Genomic DNA, 17100 nt, shown 5'->3' with positions numbered 1-17100 from the left:
CTCGATCCTGGGACTCTGGGATCATGCCCTGAGCCAAAGGCAGATGCTCAGTCACTGAGCCACCCAGGCGTCCCTTGTTTTCTTTTTATTTAAGAAAATAAATATGTGACAAAAATGTTTTTAATGTGAAATTTACTCTCCTGATTTTTTTTTCACTTAATTTTATTTATTTGAGAGAGAGAGCGAGAGAGAGCATGAACGAGGGGGGGGGCAGAGGGGAAGGAGACCCCCGGCTGAGCAGGGAGCCCGATTGGGGGGGGGTCTTCCATCCCAGAACCCTGAGGTCACAACTTTTTTTTTTTTTTTAGATTTTATTTATTTATTCATGAGAGACACAGAGAAAGAGGGGCAGAGACACAGGCAGAGGGAGAAGCAGGCTCCATGCAGGGAGCCTGACGTGGGATTTGATCCTGGGACTCTAGGATCACACCCTGGGCTGAAGGCAGGCGCTAAACTGCTGAGCCACCCAGGGATCCCGTGAGATCACAACTTGAGCGGAAGGCAGATGCTTAACTGACTGAGCCACCCAGGCACCTCTCCCCTATCATTTTTAAACTTGTCTTTTGATAGTGTTAACTGTTCACATTGTTGTGAAGCAGAACTCTGGCCCTTGTCTGCTTTTGCAGAGCATCCGAGCCTGTGGAATTCCCTGTTTCCCTCCCCAAACTCTGTTTTCTGAAGTTTTCATTAAAAAATCACGGACACTGAAGAACACTTAAGAATGTAGACTACATGGAGACGCCTTTGTCTTTTCTGTAGCAGTTTATCATGGATTGTTTTGTAACAGTGCAGATAGAGCTCATTCTTCCTAATTGCTGCACAGTGTTCTACATTATGGACATGGCATAAGTTACTTAATTGTTTCCTTCACAACGGCATTTAGGTTGTTTTTCATCCCCTAATATGCACAGTGCTGACCTTTGACCTCTCTGGAGCATCTTGCTGTAGATGGCTCTCTTACCTGCGGAATGTAATTTGATTTTGTTTCATGGTCTTAGCTGAGAGACTTTTTTTCTTTTTAGTAGGTGAGTTTCTCACTTGTGTGTGCTGAAGATTTTATTTTAGTAATAATAACTCACTTTCATTGAGCACAGTCCACATGCCAGGAGTTGATGTAAGCAGTTTGCTTTGACTCCATCTTTCCACCTCTATGAGGTAGGTGCTAATTTCGCACAGAAAGAGAAAATCACTTTCCAAACAGTAAAATCGAGGGCTGGGGTTTAACCTAACTGCCAGGACTTCAGAGCTCTTGTTTGAACTCCATAGATCTGGCGTGCTGCTCTGTGACAGACATGTTTGCTCTTTGATGAGCTATTTTACACTATGTTATACTTTCTGTGTTTAAAGTGTTTTATTTATGTATTAATTTTTTAAAACTCTGGCTTGGTTTTCTCTTTGTAGTGAGTATGTATGCTTTATAACAATTTGGTATTTTTTAAAACATTTTTCAGTGTAACTATGATTGTATATACTTACCCTGTATTTGTTTAGGGGTGATTAACTATTCCTGCTGTGATTAATGAGCAGTTTGGTACATTTCCAAAATATGGACATATGGAAATATGAATTTCCATATTTTGGAAATGTACCAAATTTCCATATTTGGTACATATTCCATATTCCTTTCTTCTACCTTCTGCTTTTGGTTGGAGCTTGTTTTGATATCGACATTTATAATGTTATGTGTACTAATGCCTCTGATACCTAATCAGTCTAAAACAGTGTGTTTGATTCCATGATAAGAGGGTATCATTGTTTTTATATTCTCTCCTGTTACACCTTTCAGCTTGATATTATTTCTGCTGTTTTAATTTATAACATTTACATTCTGTTCTATAAATCCCAGAAAAGAGCAGTCTTTAGGTCTACATCCTAAATGGACTAATTGCTCACTGTAAGTCTTTGGCTGTAGTTTGTGCATTCTTCTTGTTTGACTGAACTTTATCATCTAATAGAGTTAATTCACCAAGGGGTTCTCCAAGTTCTTGTATGTTTAAGGATGGTTTTCTTTTTGTAATGTGCTTGATTGGCAGTGTGGCCAGTTGTAGAATTCTTGGATCAAAAGACTGTAAGTATGACCCCAAGTGTTACATGAAGTCATGCCAGTGGCTGAAAGCTGTACTTTCCTCATTTGAAAGGTATCAAAGTCTGTGCAGACTGCTGTAACAAAATACCACAGGGTGGGTGTCTTAACAGGCATTTGTGTTCTCACGGTTCTGGAGGCTTTAGGTCCAAGATCCCAGCGTTGTCAGGGTTGTGTCTGGTGAGGGCTCTCTTCCTGACTTGCAGGTGGCCACCTTCTCGCTGTGCACATGAGGTCTTTCCTCTGTGTTGATACGCAGAAACAGAGCTCTCAGGTATCTCTTCCTTGTCTCAGGAAGGCATTGGTGCTCTACTCTTACGCCCTCATGAAACCATGGTCACCTCCCGAGAGGCCATGTCTCCAAATATGGTCACTTTGGGGGTTGGCTTCAACATGAATTTTGGGGACACAGTTCAGTCTATAATAAAGGGTAATGTGGACTTTTTTGCCAAAAGGCCCAGAGAATTTTCATTTATTCTTCTTTTTTTCTTTTTGCAGCATTAAGTATGTGATGTATGTCCGTATTTATTGACATGGAAAAATGTTCACACCGTATTGCTGAATGACAAAAAGCAGGTTTATTTATTCTTTTTATCTTTCTATAATCCTCCTATTTGATTATGGGGATGATGATTTCAAAATAGATATTTGAAGTTTTCGAGCTGTTCTTGGTCTTGATTTGTATCTGCTTTGCTTTGTCTTTATGTCTTTCTGGGCATGTGTGTTTTGTCTGCCGTTCGTTTTTCCTATTTTCTCTTTCCCCTCTCATTTCCTTTTAGCATTTCCATACGGTGTCTGGCTGGTTTCTGCGCACCCTTTCCTCACCTCTGAAGGGGAACAGTTCTTCCTGGACTCACTGTGTGTATGAGTTCAGGCTGGTTTGGGGACCGGGAGACCTCTGGGTGAAGCTCCTTTGCCTGCACTTTCCTGCCTCCTGCACTGAGGGCAGGTGGGGTTTGGGAGGCTCCTCAGGCTCTTCTTTTCAAACTGACCTTCTTGTTCCAAGCCAGGGCTGGCTGCTTTTGCTCCTCTGTGGAGAGCTCTATTCTTCGCCTGGGACTCAAGAGTCACTCGTGTTCCCTTTTAGTGTCTGTCTTCGCTTGTCTCGGTTGAGTTTTTTTCTGCCATTGGCAGCTTACTGCTGGTCTTTTCCATTTCAGGGTGTCGTAGGTGTTATGTTATTGAAGAAGGAATTTCCTTTTCTGTGACTTGTTCTTGTTTTGGGGTGGTTAATAAGAGCAGAAATGTTTAGAGAGGTCTTTGCCATCTTAAAGCTTTTAAGACCTGCAGGCAGATTTCTTTAATTAATCACTGTAAATGTACTCTATCTGTAAAATTAGGGAGTTGTACAGCATCCTAATTAACATGCTTTTAGGTTAATTTTTTTATGTCTCTGATGTAATTACAGGAAATTTGGGTGAACACTAAATATAGCAAATGTTTTCTTACAGACAGAGCCTCCACTGAACACGCCAGAAAACAGAGAATATCTTGCTGAAATTATGTTTGAATCATTTAATGTACCAGGACTCTACATTGCGGTTCAGGTAAAAACAACGTTATTTTTACAATTCCCAGCACACCTTAGCTGTCTTATAGTGGAAGAAACAAACTGTGATTCCAAGGGCTCTTCATGGGAGAGTTGGGCTGTGTGTGCTTTCTTCTCCCGCTCCCTCCACTCACACCCCACCCCATTTGGGTTTGAACTCAAACGCTGTAGAGAACATGTTCTGTGGTTTATGTTTTTATGTTTACACTGTCCATACAGGACTTACCTGGCTGCTTTCACATGCATTAAAATCTAATGTGTTTCCCTTTAGGTGACAAGATTGGGATGTAGATGTGTTTGTTTTTTTTTTTTTTTTTTTTTTTTTTGCTCTTTTCACTCCTGATCATAATAGAGGAAAGATACTAAGGAGTCTATTTAAAAAGAAAATAAATGCCTTTAGGGGTTTATACTTGTAGGCCCCCCCCCCGCCCCCATGGGTTTTGGGCTCCTATGGTTCCACGAACTTAAAGAACTTCCTTTGAAGTTACTTGTTCACAGTGTGGGGGTTTTTGTTGGTTTTGGCCGTGGTTATTTGTCTGTGATCCTATATAAAGGAATTGGCCAAAATTTGGGGGAATAATGAGATAGGTGCTTCCCAAAATGTGTTCTGCATCATACTAATTCCTTTTAAAGAAAAAGGAAGAGGAGTTGCATAGGAAAATAATTTGGGAGATCCCATGCATGGTAGCCTGCACGTGGTGATTCTTAGTGAGTAGCATTAGTAAAGGCCCTGAGAATGCCTGCATTGAAGAAATCTGTTTATTCCAACACTTCCAAATTTATTTAACCAGAAATCTCCTCTTCCCCTAGGTTATTTACATTGCCAAGGAGTAGGGAGATACTTTAGAAAACACTGAACCACAGCCAAGTGCATCAAGGCTGCCTGGAGAGTGTTTTATATAAGTAAAGATTCTCAGGCTTCATCTCAGACCAGGGTTTCCGGAACAGGCAGTTCTCTGTGATGGAGGCTGTCCTGTGTGTTGCAAGATGTTTAACATTTCTGGCCTCTACCCCCTAGAAGAAGCACTACCACAAGCCTCCCCTTCCCTAAGTGACAGTCCAGACTGGTTCGAGACATCACCAAAGATTCCCCGGGGGACAACATTGCCCCTGGCTGAGAATCGCTGCCTTAGTCTTACCAAATTAGAGTTTCTGGGTGTGAGGCCTTGTAATCTGTTTTATTTGTTTGTTTTTTAATAAATTCCACAAGTGATCTTCTTACTGCAGCCCATCTGTGGACCCACACTGGGAATGTTCCTGGTGGTTTACACATTAAAATCTTCTTACTCTGTAGTGAAAGTTCCATTTTCATGGGCTTTCCTTTGTAAAAATTTGATTTATTTTATTGGAAACTTGACCCGTCCAGTTTCGGTAGACTAATTTGTGGGTTGTACAATTTGGAATTTGAATTTGGGGAGGGCAGAGATGGAGGGTTGGGATGGTTGAGAGTTACTTGGACTGAGTAAGGAAGAACTATGGATGAGCCTGAGAAGCAGCAGCAGACTTGGGAAATTTCTCTGTGTGCTAACGGTTTCTGGGTCTTCAATCCAGGCAGTGCTGGCCTTGGCTGCATCGTGGACATCTCGACAAGTTGGTGAACGTACATTAACCGGGATCGTCATTGACAGTGGGGATGGGGTCACTCACGCTATCCCAGTGGTAAGCAGGACATTCAATGCTTCACTCTCTGTAGGCCTCACCTAATTTTGAGGTAAGGGAAGAAATTAAAGAAAAAAACTCCTGTAATTAAATGCTTTAAATGTCATGGCTGTACTCAGAAAAGGTAATAAGTTTTAAACCCAGGTAGATGAGAAAAGACAGATGCCCTTTAACTGTGGCATTGGCAGTTTTAAATTTGTGGTGGCAAATGTCTGCAGGCAGGATGCCGGCTGTGGTTTGGACTCCGTGGCCTCTGCTTGCTTCTCCAGGGGTAGCGTCACCCGTGGAATTTTCCTGGCTTATATGCCGAACTGCTGGGGTCAACATTATCTGGGATCTTAGCTTGTTGGTGTGATGCACGATCATGTGAAGGATTCTCGCTGTGTTCTGTGACAGGATATGTATGGTTTTGACCACCTTATGCTTTAGAGGAATTACTTCTTGTTTTTTTAAAAATGTATTCAAGAACAAAGAAGGAGAGACTGTACATTTTGACTTGCAGAATGCTCTGCAGTGTCACTTTTTGGTTTTAATTTTCAAAACATTATAGAAGTGATTCCTAATTCAGGCTTCAAGAGATATTTGTAGTCAGGAAGAAGAAAAACCACATTGTCCCATGCTCCCTCCTGGGGCCCCTGCGGGAGAGAGTTAGGGTGAGACAGGGGCAGGAGCCGATGACACCTGCAAATCTGAGCTGGGAGCACCTTCAGTCCCCTCTCAGCACACTTCCTCCTTTTCTGGGTCATTGTGAAGTGTTAGTGCCACTTGATGTGTGATGCTGACTGGGAAATCCTGGGATCGGCCTTTGCTCTGAGGTTGTGCCCTCAAAGCTTAGTGCAGACCAAGCCCTGGGGGTACATGCTGGAGGGCCTGTTGCTTGGCTCATCCCATGTCTTAAATGAGGAGAAGATAACAAAACAGCTTTCACACCGTGTACAGGCCCACAGAGGAAGTGGTCCTAAAATTTTATCTGTTGTCTTTTTATCAGTTTTTTTCTGATTATAAAAGTTACATTTGTTGTACAAAATTTGTATAAAACAGAGAAATGTGGAGAAGAAAATGATATGATCCATAAACCTGCCCAGAGAACCATACTATGCTTTTGTTTGGAGCGCTTTCCTGATTCTATTAGGTGCACACATAAGCACATTTTAGGCAAAATTGGAATATTCTAAGTCTACTTTTGTTTCCTAATTGTGTAATATGATCTTGAAATCATATTTTGCTTATTGACTTATCCCTAATGTTTTTTCTTATGGTTAAATATTCTGTAAAGAAATATTTAATAATTGCATGATAGCCCATCATATAGGTATGGGGTGTAATTCACTCATTTGTTTTCCTATTGTTGGACATGTAGGGTTGTTTTTTTTTTAAATGTTTTTAATGCTGTGATGAAACCAATACTTAATACTGGTTGACTTCATTTTAGAAAACGTTACATGTAATGCATAGAAAATAATAATTGTGAGTAGTTTGTGTTAGCTAGTATTCTTGTGAGTTTAAGTTGATCATTTTATTTTAATAATTTGTGCATATCTTCTGTGTCCATCTTAAAATATTTCACAAATATCTTGGACTCTGTGGAGAGGCCCAATCTTTTACTTCTAGAGTTCAGGTACATCAGAAAACACATGAGAGGATTTCAGGCACCTGTCCTGACAGCTTAACTGCTGACTGTGTTGTGTCTAGTGCTGGCATCATTAGCTCCGATCTGCCTGTGTGGTGAGGTGAGCTGGCAGCACAGAAGCCAGTGCTGTGATGTGGAACCTGGGGTGTCCCCTCTTTCTGCTGGACCCGAGGGAGGAAGCCCTCCACTCTGGCTACCAGCCCCCGGAGAGCGAGTGGGGTGTGGGCCCAAGCCTTGGCTTCCAAGCTGTGTGCCCTCAGGGCTGATGAGGGCTGGACTGGGGCAGCCTGTGCGTGAACTCCTGGCTGCAGTTCCCCTGCTGGCACCCTAGACGTGCAGCCGAGCCAGAGGGTCCCAACCCTTGACCAACACTGGCCTCAGCACAGGGCTTAGGGTAACTTAGCAGAGTTATGCCTCACGAGTGCACCTCTTCGTGCACTAAATGGGACCGCATAGCAAGTACCGAGTACATGCTCCCGGATGGTGCTACGTGCCTGCCTTACTCTTTCATTACATCCCCCTTGTAAAGCACGTGCAGGACTATTTGCCCATATTGTGGGTGAAAGCCTTGGGTGACCTGGCTGACCCACTTGTCCATGGTCACTCAGTCGTGGGACCAGGATTTGAACTCGGTTGTCTGAGTCTCATCCCTATGAACTTAACCAAATTGTTGACTGTTAAACAGAAGTAGGTTTATAGTTGGTTTAATAGTTTATAGGTAAAGCTTTTTCCTTTTTGTTAGAGGAACATAAAACTCTCCTGCTCTGACAATATGACTTTTTGGAAATGAACTGGTTTTTCCTCTTTTCGTTCCTGATGTAACCATTTCAGGCCTTATGGAGAGTCTCAGGTTGTGTTCACAGAATGGTGTGGGCAGTTATTTGAAACAACCTCTGGCCCTGAGCACTGCTGCCCAGAGGCCCAGGGTGGGATTCCGTAAATGCTTGTTGTACCATGAGGGCTGGGAACCAGAGCCCTGGGAGCTCTTCCCTGCTGGAGTTACTCATTCCCATTGTTCTGCCTTCCTTCCTCCCCAGGCAGAAGGTTATGTCATTGGAAGCTGCATCAAACACATCCCGATTGCAGGTAGAGATATTACGTATTTCATTCAGCAGCTGCTAAGGGAGAGGGAGGTGGGAATCCCTCCTGAGCAATCACTGGAGACTGCAAAAGCCATTAAGGTAAAAACAGATGGGAAATGGGCCGGTTTGGGGGTGAGAGAGAAATGTTGTTTGGACATTTCCCCTTGCTACTGTCACCCCTGCTCCCACCTGCCCTCCCCTTCCCTCCCCTCCCCTTCCACGACTTGAGTTAAGGGGCTGAAAGCCTCAAAGCTTAGCCTTTTCCTGTAAATGTAAACACTGTGGAAGTTCCAGCTGTGAGGACAGCTTGGTAGCTGGCGTTGAGCACAGGTGCACGGAGTAGGGCATCATTTAATTGGATGGAACATTCAGGTAGTGGAGGGCACTTTCCCTCTGGGCTTCACATCTGGACTAAGGAGCCAGCACCAGCACCAGCAGTATTGGGAGTTCTGCAGAGTCAGCCAGTACCCAGGCTGTGGTCTAGCACCTGTTGTGTGAGGTTCTGTGCCCTGAGAATTACAGGGGAGAGTGATACTGTTCTTAAATCTGAAGTTGTTAAACAAAAACCATCTGTATTTCCTAGACTCTGGTTATTCAGCTGGAGAAGTTACAGGAAGTTTTAGAATTTAAATCCGTACGATTAGAAGAAAAATGGCTCATTGGTTCTTATTTAAAAGGTCTATTTGACCTGACCCATCGGTTTAGTCTTTTTTTTTTTTTTTAATTTTTATTTTTGAGAGAGAGAGAGAGAGCAAGAGAGAGCACAAGCAGGGGTAAGAGGGAGAAGCAGACTCCTTGCTGAGCAGGGAGCTGGATATGGGCCTTGGTTCCAGGACTCTGAGGTCATGACCTGAGCCAAAGGCAGGTGCTTAACCGATGCCATCCAGGTATCCCCTGATGGACCCTTTTTGAAGTAACTTCTCTTTCTAGGTTTCAAAATCAGGACAAATTATTTTTTTAGCCAAAATGCAAGAGATTTTTAGTAATGCAAGAATAATTATCATGGGCATGAAGAGGAGGAGAGGGTCTTGTTTGTTTTTAGAGAGAAATGTAATTGTGAGGTGTGACATGTGATCATGAGCATCTCCCATGTCATGAAGACATGCTTGCTGAGCACAGTGGAATTTAAGGGGAGGCCAGCCTGAACCCCCTTCCCTCCCATTGAAGTACCAGTGATAGGCAAGTTGGAAGAAAGTCACCAGAGAGGACTCCCATGTTTTGCATGCCACTCTTGGTAAAAACAGTGGTACTTTTAGGACAGGGTCACTAGGATAGGCCAGGGCTCCTGCTAGTAGGGTGGCCAGCTGCCCCAGTGTCCCTGGGACTGGAGTGTCCAGTCTTCCAGGGCTAGAACAGTTTGCCCTGAGCAAACCTGAGGGCAGAGTTTAACAGAAGTATTATAAGACTTTGTTTTGAGACCAAAATTTTTCCCAAGATTTTCCCTTTTTCCGTGCCTTTCTTCAATGAAAGAGATTTGGATATTTGACCCATGTTCCTTCATCACCTGTATCTATTACTGATGTGAATCAAGATCAGACTTCTTTCCCTGACATTCAGGGGCCAGTCTGGTGAGCATGAGAGTTCCATTTTTAGTCAAGATTTCTGAGTGAAATGACTTGTGCATCCTGGTCCCTGTGACAGTATTTACTTTACTCACAGGCTGTCCGGGGTCCAGTTGTGATTCTGAAATTGCCATTTAGGTTATGACCACGTCCTGCTCAGGTGTGAAGTCTGGGAGTCTTCCCATACCCTCCAGATGAGCTATGCTGGCCCGGTTGTGTGGATTAGCCCAGCGTTTGTTGTCGCCTCTCAGCTTCCTGTAAGGAAGAGATCCTGGAAAGAGGATGGTACCCCAGTGCTGTGTGGCTACTGTGGCCATCTCCCATGCTCATGGGCAGGCCTGAGGCTGTGGAGCTCATGGCACACCATCCTTGCAGCATGAGTCCAGAATTTAAGACTCACACTGCCACACCGCACCTGGCTTTCCTACGGCATTTCATGCCATCGGTTGAGCAGTTGAGATGCCATGAGGAACCGACCAGGCCTCTGACGGCTGAACGTCCTTGTCTCCAGCTTGGTAGATTTAACGTTGTATTGACTGATTCACTGTCTCTAGCATCAGGGAACCCAACATGGTAACATACCTTGCCTTCTGGTCGTCTAATTCTGCTAGAGTATATTAAGGATGGTATTAGAATATGTTTCAGGGATTCTAAAACACTTTGAACTTAATATGAGGAAAACACCTGCTGAGGAACTTCCAAAATGTGTAATGAGCACCAGCTGTGTGCCTGACACCATGCCAGGTGTTGAACAGCCCACGTGGCTCTGCCCACAGGAAGCTTACTTTCAGAAGCTGGTACCCAAGTGCCACCTGTTGGTTTGCTGAGGTTAGCTGTGAGGACAAATGGCACACCTGGAGATTCCCAACTGAGCATTACCAGACGCTGAGGGAATGCTGTGTACGTTTCAGGTTGGCTGCTAATGCCAGGATGAAGATTATCCACAGGTTCTCTCTCTCTCTGTTGCAGCAGCATATAGGACCCCCAGTCCTCCTGGCTACATCTGACTTTACTATTTTTTCAGTGGCATCTATCACCTTATACTGTGTCATTTACTTATTTATTATGGCCGTTGCTTATTGTTCAGCTCTCAGAGTGTGTGCTCCTGGGGTCAGGAATTTGTGTGTATGCTTGTCCCTTTGAACCTCCCGTGTGCCTAGGCACCCAGTAAATACTTGTCACAGAGCCCATGGCTGTGCCGTGTCAGATTGCATGGCAGGTTAACAGTCGCATCATTGATGGTGGTGGGCATCAGGATTAGTCTACTGCACTCAGCGCGGGTCTGCGGGTCCAGAGGGGGACAGCAGTGAGTGCCTGGGTCAGCACCATGGGGGACCCCAGAGGAGTAAGGAAAGATGACAGGAGACAGGACACTTGGTAGACATGTTTAGACATTGTTTCAGATGAAATGCCAACAAAATCTAATAGAGGAAGGCTGAGATTTCTAGCTGAGTTGCAAAGAAAACAGACTTGCATGTCCAGAATCAAAGCCCAGTCCTGTCTGCTGTGAAAGACAACAGAGTGGGAGGCCTGATAACGTGTCCACACTGGAGTTCTGGTGTGTTTAATGCTTGGGGTCACTGGGTATTTGTTGGAGGGACGGCACTCTGCCTCATTAATCCTTGGTGACGTCTTTTTGTTCCTGGCTGCAGGAGAAATACTGTTATATTTGCCCTGACATAGTCAAGGAATTTGCCAAGTATGATGTGGATCCCCGGAAGTGGATCAAGCAATATACGGGTATCAATGCGATCAACCAGAAGAAATTCATTATAGATGTTGGCTATGAAAGATTCCTGGGGCCTGAAATTTTCTTTCACCCAGAGGTAAGAGGTTTGCCTTTTGAATTTGCCAAATTAAGGCATGCGTGGAGCAATACTGCCACCTCATGTGCGTTGAGATCAGCGCTGGGTGCAGGCCTGTCCTGAGGAAGACTGGCGTGCGGGTGGGTGCTGTGCGAGCAACATGGCGCCCTCGTGTGGTCTGTCTGTCTGGCTGTTACAGTTTGCATTTGCACAGACACACCTGATAGTTAAATAGTGATCCATCATACATACCATGGGTGGTTGGGAAGAGTAATAGAAGGTAATGGAATTACAATCAGTCTCACATGAATATGAAAATTAGTTGGTCTCAGGGACCAAATGAAAGTTGCCTCATTCTTAAAAAGTGGGGTCACATAGAATCTTTCCCTCTTTTGTGACCATCCTTTCTAATGCCAATTTCTAACCCAGGACAGTTGGTCCTGCAGGGCAGTTAGAGCTTCTGTCGGAGGAGGACCAGCCTTTCCACTAGTTACATTATCTCCAAGAATTACAGATGTCATCATTTTGACTATCAGTCACGAAGAATGATTACTTTTGCAGGAGCAGTAATTATGAGGCAACATTTTAAGTTTTATTTGTATTCTGGTGGAAGTGGCACAAATGTCTGAGTTACTGTAATCTAATAACATGCTCGTTCACCCGTGCCTTTGGTGATACTGACTTAAAACAGACATAAAACTGACGGTGTCTGGTGAACAGCCAGAGAGTAACTAAATGTTACCTTCCTCCCTTGAGACTAAAGTACCTTAAAGCTTTTCTTGATTTTTAACATGTGCTTAAAGTATAATTGAATTGTTTATACTTTAGCATATTCAGCTTATAGAATTAAGTATAAGGCTGTTCACTCAGTAGCTTGATCATGACCATGTCCGTTGCCTCATTTTAAAGCTTTTGTCATCAGGTCGGGGGCACCTGGGTGGCTCAGTTGGTTGTGTCTAACTCTTGATCTCAGCTTAGGTCTTGATCTCAGGGTCATAAGTTCTGAGGTCAGGTCGTGAGCTGGGTGTGGAGCCTGCTTTTTTTTTTTTTTTTTTTTTAAAAGCCACCATCATCAGATATGACACCCCTCCTCTGATCTCCTCTGATCTCCTAGCCCACCACACTGATCTTTCATTGACTGTGGTTTTTGTTTTTGTTGTTGTTATATCTTGGCTAATTTTTTTTAAGATTTTATTTATTTATTTATTCATGAGAGACACACACACAGAGAGAGAGAGAGGCAGAGACACAGGCAGAGGGAGAAGCAGGCTCCGTACAGGGAGCCCAATGTGGGACTCGATCCCGGGTCTCCAGGATCATGCCCTGGGCTGAAGGCGGCGCTAAACCACTGAGCCACCCGGGCTATCCTAATTTTTTTTTCATAATGTGTATATTCATAAGCATTATTCTCATTATGTACTCATGGTGTTTCTCCTTATATATGCACACCATGCACAGGCTTTTAGAGTCTCTTATCAGCATGATACACCATGTATTCCTAATGCAGGGCTGGTCTCTTTGTTCAGTTTGATGATTTCCCTTCACTAAACCCACCCATCTCCTCTCTCGAGGGGATGTCTTCATCCTTAGACACAGTCACATTTAATTCATTTGACATATTATACATTCCAGTGTGAAGTTTTTAGGGGTATGGTAGATTCTGTGTCTGTTAAAGTTACTTTTTCAAAGAATTTTTCTTTTGTCCTATTGAGAGAAATGTATAATGTTTCTTTTGTATTTATATAAAATTTAGTTTGCCAACCCAGATTTTATGGAGTCCATCTCAGATGTCGTTGATGAAGTAATACAGAACTGCCCCATCGATGTGCGGCGTCCGCTCTATAAGGTATAAGCTGCCTGGGTAAGGTGCTTTGATTCACTTTAGCATTAAAGACTATCAGACATTTATGCAGACATTCCTATTGCACTCTTGTTTGATAGGCTTTGTTAAAGGCCAGTGTGAAGGTAAGATATTTTTCTTAGAGTGAGGACCTAAATATTTGGATGTATGACTCAGTTAACTGGAAATATTTACATAGTTTAGTATTTTCTACTCTTACCTGGCAAGCTGTATTTTCCCTTGGACAACTTGACCATGTCTGTTAATTGAAAGATAAGAGTGATACTTCCCTCTCATGCTTTCCGTGAAATCCACTGGTCCTGTTTCTTGCATATTTAGGTTTGGTGCCAAGTGTGGTGTTGCCAGAAGAAGTTAGAGCCTGAGATGAAACAGTCAAAGAGAAAATGCTTATGTAATATTTTCTCCAAAATTCTTTGATTGCAAAGAATTTTGGAACTTGAAATGAAAAGAAGCCCATGTAATTATAGGATAAAAGGAAATATTGCTGAGCCACATATTGAGAGCAGAACGTGGAGGTCTGTTGGCCTTTGTCGTGAACTGACTTCTCCCTGAGTGTGTCCCACTGTCTGCCAGGGACCCCGGCTCCAGCCTACCTTACCCATGCCCCAGGCGTGGCATGTGACAGGACAGAGAATCTGGCTCAGTGATTCTTGTTTCATGTGTTACAGTGGTTTTTGAGGAGAGTGAGGTAGATCAGGCTAAGTTCAAATGGAGTGATGTCTACAGTGTGTATTGTTCAGTGAGAAAGCACGTTACAAAATTTACACGTGGTATTACCATGTGGTATAGAGTTTGTGTGTGCTCATAAGAAAATGATTTGAATGATTGTGCAGGATCTTTGGGGGTGAGGAATGGATAGCTTTTACTTTCTACCTTTTGTATTTTAAAATTATTAGAAATTTTATAGTTAGACAAGCTGTATTTTTATGATTGGAAAAAATTCACTATGTAGAGAACTTTTTATAGGTGAAAACAAAGTATAATTCCTTTTTTATTTGTTGCATATTCTTTTTTTTTACTTTTTTTATTTATGATAGTCACAGAGAGAGAGAGAGAGAGAGAGAGAGAGGGAGAGGCAGAGACATAGGCAGAAGGAGAAGCAGGCTCCATACACTGGGAGCCCGACATGGGATTCGATCCCAGGTCTCCAGGATCGCGCCCTGGGCCAAAGGCAGGCGCCAAACCGCTGTGCCGCCCAGGGTTCCCTATTTGTTGCATATTCTTAACATCTTTCTCCTCCAGTGAAAAGTGCAAGGAAGGGGAACTGAAGGCAGACCAGGGGATTAAGGCTTCCTGTTTTTACTGTGAGCATCACCCAGGCTGTTCCCCCTCCTTAACTCCCACTAGATGCTGCCGGCTGTGCCATCTCCTCCCCGAAGGCGAGGAGCACGTGTGCACCATGTGCGAGTGTGAGCAGCTTCTGCCAGTTGCTGCGGATTGCTCCTCATGGGGTTACATTTCTCAGGACAGTTTAGTTCATGAGCAGTGGATTTCTAGGCTTCTTGAAGAAGAGATGGCCTCAGAGACTGTGTGGACCAGGCCCCAGAGGTGGGCCAAGTGGAGCAGATGGTGCTCAGGCTTTCTTTGGCTCCACTTGACATCTCCTGTCATAGGACAGGTGCTGTAGCCCCAGTGACTGGGACTGTAAGGTTGAGCAGTGGGACAGTCTCTGCTGCTTAGAAAAGATGCGACCATCTTTCCTTTTCCCTGGGGTCACCTGGAGGAGTCGGCCTCTCGTCTCTTTCCTTGTGGGGCGCCTGCTGCTTCCTGTGACCAGTAATTACACTGGGACGCCGTTTCCAGGTGCAGAATCTTTAAGTTGCTAACAACAGTGTGCTAATAACAGAGTCATCAGAGAGAAGGATTACAAGTGGGAGAGAGTATGACTTATAAAGTGGAGGAGGGAAAAGGAGTTTTGGGGGTTGGGAGTGAGAAAGTCTTCTGCAGAGGCTGTTCAGATCCGGATACTTTGTCTCCTCACCACTCAGGGGATCTAGCTTCCAATTCTGTCTGCTTTTTAGACATTTCCAGGTGACTTCCCCATAGCTGCCACAGAAGCTACAATGTGTAGTCCCTGCTTACATTTTGTCTCCTAAATTGCTAAGTTGACCTCCCTGTCATCACCTGACAGAAAGGTTGGGCTGTATCACCAGCAGCCCCAGGCTGGTCAGACCTGGTGACTCTCATGGAGTAAAAGTGAGGAGATACCAGCTAGTCACTTCGCTTCACTTCATGGTCATCCGCCTAGGGGGTGTGGGGTGAAGGTGGGTGAGAAGTGTGGGGAGACCTTCCCTTGGTGCTGGTGGCTGTGCCCATGGCTGGGCTGGGGGCTGGGGGTGGTGAGCATAGAGCCTGTGTAGAGGGTCGGGCAATGGGATGCAGAGGTCGCTGTGCAGTGTGGTTGGGGGACAGTCAGGACCGGCAGTGACACTAATGCAAGAACATTAACCCTATTAGTATTTCTCAATTTATTATTATTTTTTAAGATTTTGTTTACATATTTATTTACAGAGAGAGAATGAGTTGAGGGAAGGGCATACAGAGAGAGAATCTCCAGCAGATACCATGCTGAGCATGGAGCTGACTGTGGGGTTGGATCTCATGACCCTAAGATCATGTCCTGAGCCAAAACCAAGAGCCGGTTGCTTAACTGACCGAGCCCCCCAGGGACCCCATACCAACAGATTCAGATTTCTATCAGTGCTGTGCTCAGGAAGTTGGAGAAAGTGCTTGAGCTTCTAAGTGTAATTTTTTTAAATGGTAGGAAATTTCAGATTTGTTTTGTGCCTAATTGGTATCTGGGTGCCCCTTACCTTGTTCAGAAACAACCTTGAGCATCTCCATCTGTGAACAGATTTCTCTTGAAGAAATTACATTATTTGCATTTAGTAAATAGTGATACGAGCTGAGAACTGGATGAAACATGTTCCTCACAGCCTTGTTGTGAGGTAGCTGTGGTTTCTCTTCCCGTGAGGTGGCCGCTGGTGCCTGGCAGCCCTGCTGTGTCCCAGAGGCCTGTCACGTGCAGGGACTTGGTCTTTTATTCCTCACATACGTGTTGAGGACGATGATCTTATTTACAGATCAGAAGATTGAGCTTTGAGAGGAGTTAAGTGCAGGAGAGTCATGTAGCCACTTAGTGGTGCAGCTGGATTTTGAGACCAGGCCGCATCCCACATCTTTGAAAACTCATCTGTGTTTCACCACGTGACACTGAAAATTATGTCAAATGTGGGAGGGGGATGAGTCTCCAAAGACAGAAGCCCTGTCCCTGACCACCCTTAGGACTGCCGTCTCCCCGTGGCTTGGGAGGGGCCACAGTTATTGTGTTGGTGCTGAGTCAGACTTGTGCACCCTCAGCCACCCGAGTTTTTCTGTGGTGGCCTCTGCAGGGTTATCACAGCCTTGCAGGTGGCCTAGAATTCAAGTAGGGTTGATTGGGGGCAGGAGGCACTGACCGTGCTTTTCTCCTTTGTCATGTGGCCAGGCTCTGTGCCCTGTGGGGAGAGGAGGACACAGAGGGCACCGCACCCCTTTGCTGCTTTCATGAGATACCAGAGTAGATTAGAATGCATCACAGGGAACCCTGCCCCTGAGATCCTGTGCTCAGCAGTAAAGGTTTCTGTGTTTGCTCAAGGGACACATCGTGTGGGGTGGCACCACCTAGAGCATTGCCTTACTGGGCACCTGCGCAGCGCTGGCAGGCCACTTCGGCTGTTCTCCGTGGCATCCCTGGGCTTGGGCGGTGGGGAGGGGTGACTGAATGTCCGCTGGGCACCCCAGCTCTACCTGGCCACCACAGAAGAGACTTGTTTCCAGAACACGGGGCTTGCTGGGTGCGTCGAAGTTTAATAGAGAAGCCTCCAGAC

The 17100-nt window shown here is 44.6% G+C and overlaps 1 protein-coding gene across 5 annotated transcripts in view; it reads left to right on the top strand.

Moving 5' to 3' along the window:
* The window catches only part of ACTR3B (actin related protein 3B), an 85058-nt gene that overhangs the window by 41036 nt on the left and 26922 nt on the right, over positions 1-17100 (top strand). For 3 of the 5 annotated variants that reach the window (XM_055335057.1, XM_055335053.1, XM_055335055.1), the window contains 5 exons: positions 3535-3630; positions 5184-5291; positions 7959-8102; positions 11218-11391; positions 13124-13216. In XM_055335057.1, the coding sequence (XP_055191032.1) occupies positions 3535-3630; positions 5184-5291; positions 7959-8102; positions 11218-11391; positions 13124-13216 (615 nt within the window). Of the gene's footprint in view, positions 1-2580; positions 2660-3534; positions 3631-5183; positions 5292-7958; positions 8103-11217; positions 11392-13123; positions 13217-17100 lie in introns of those variants that run through there. The other 2 variants (XM_055335054.1, XM_055335056.1) reach the window with 2 other exon arrangements.

The sequence above is a fragment of the Nyctereutes procyonoides genome, unplaced genomic scaffold (assembly GCF_905146905.1).
Source record: "Nyctereutes procyonoides isolate TBG_1078 unplaced genomic scaffold, NYPRO_anot_genome, whole genome shotgun sequence".
Lineage (NCBI taxonomy): Eukaryota > Metazoa > Chordata > Mammalia > Carnivora > Canidae > Nyctereutes > Nyctereutes procyonoides.
The sequence above is the reverse complement of the archived record's forward strand: the minus strand, read 5'-3'. Positions and strand labels throughout refer to the sequence as shown.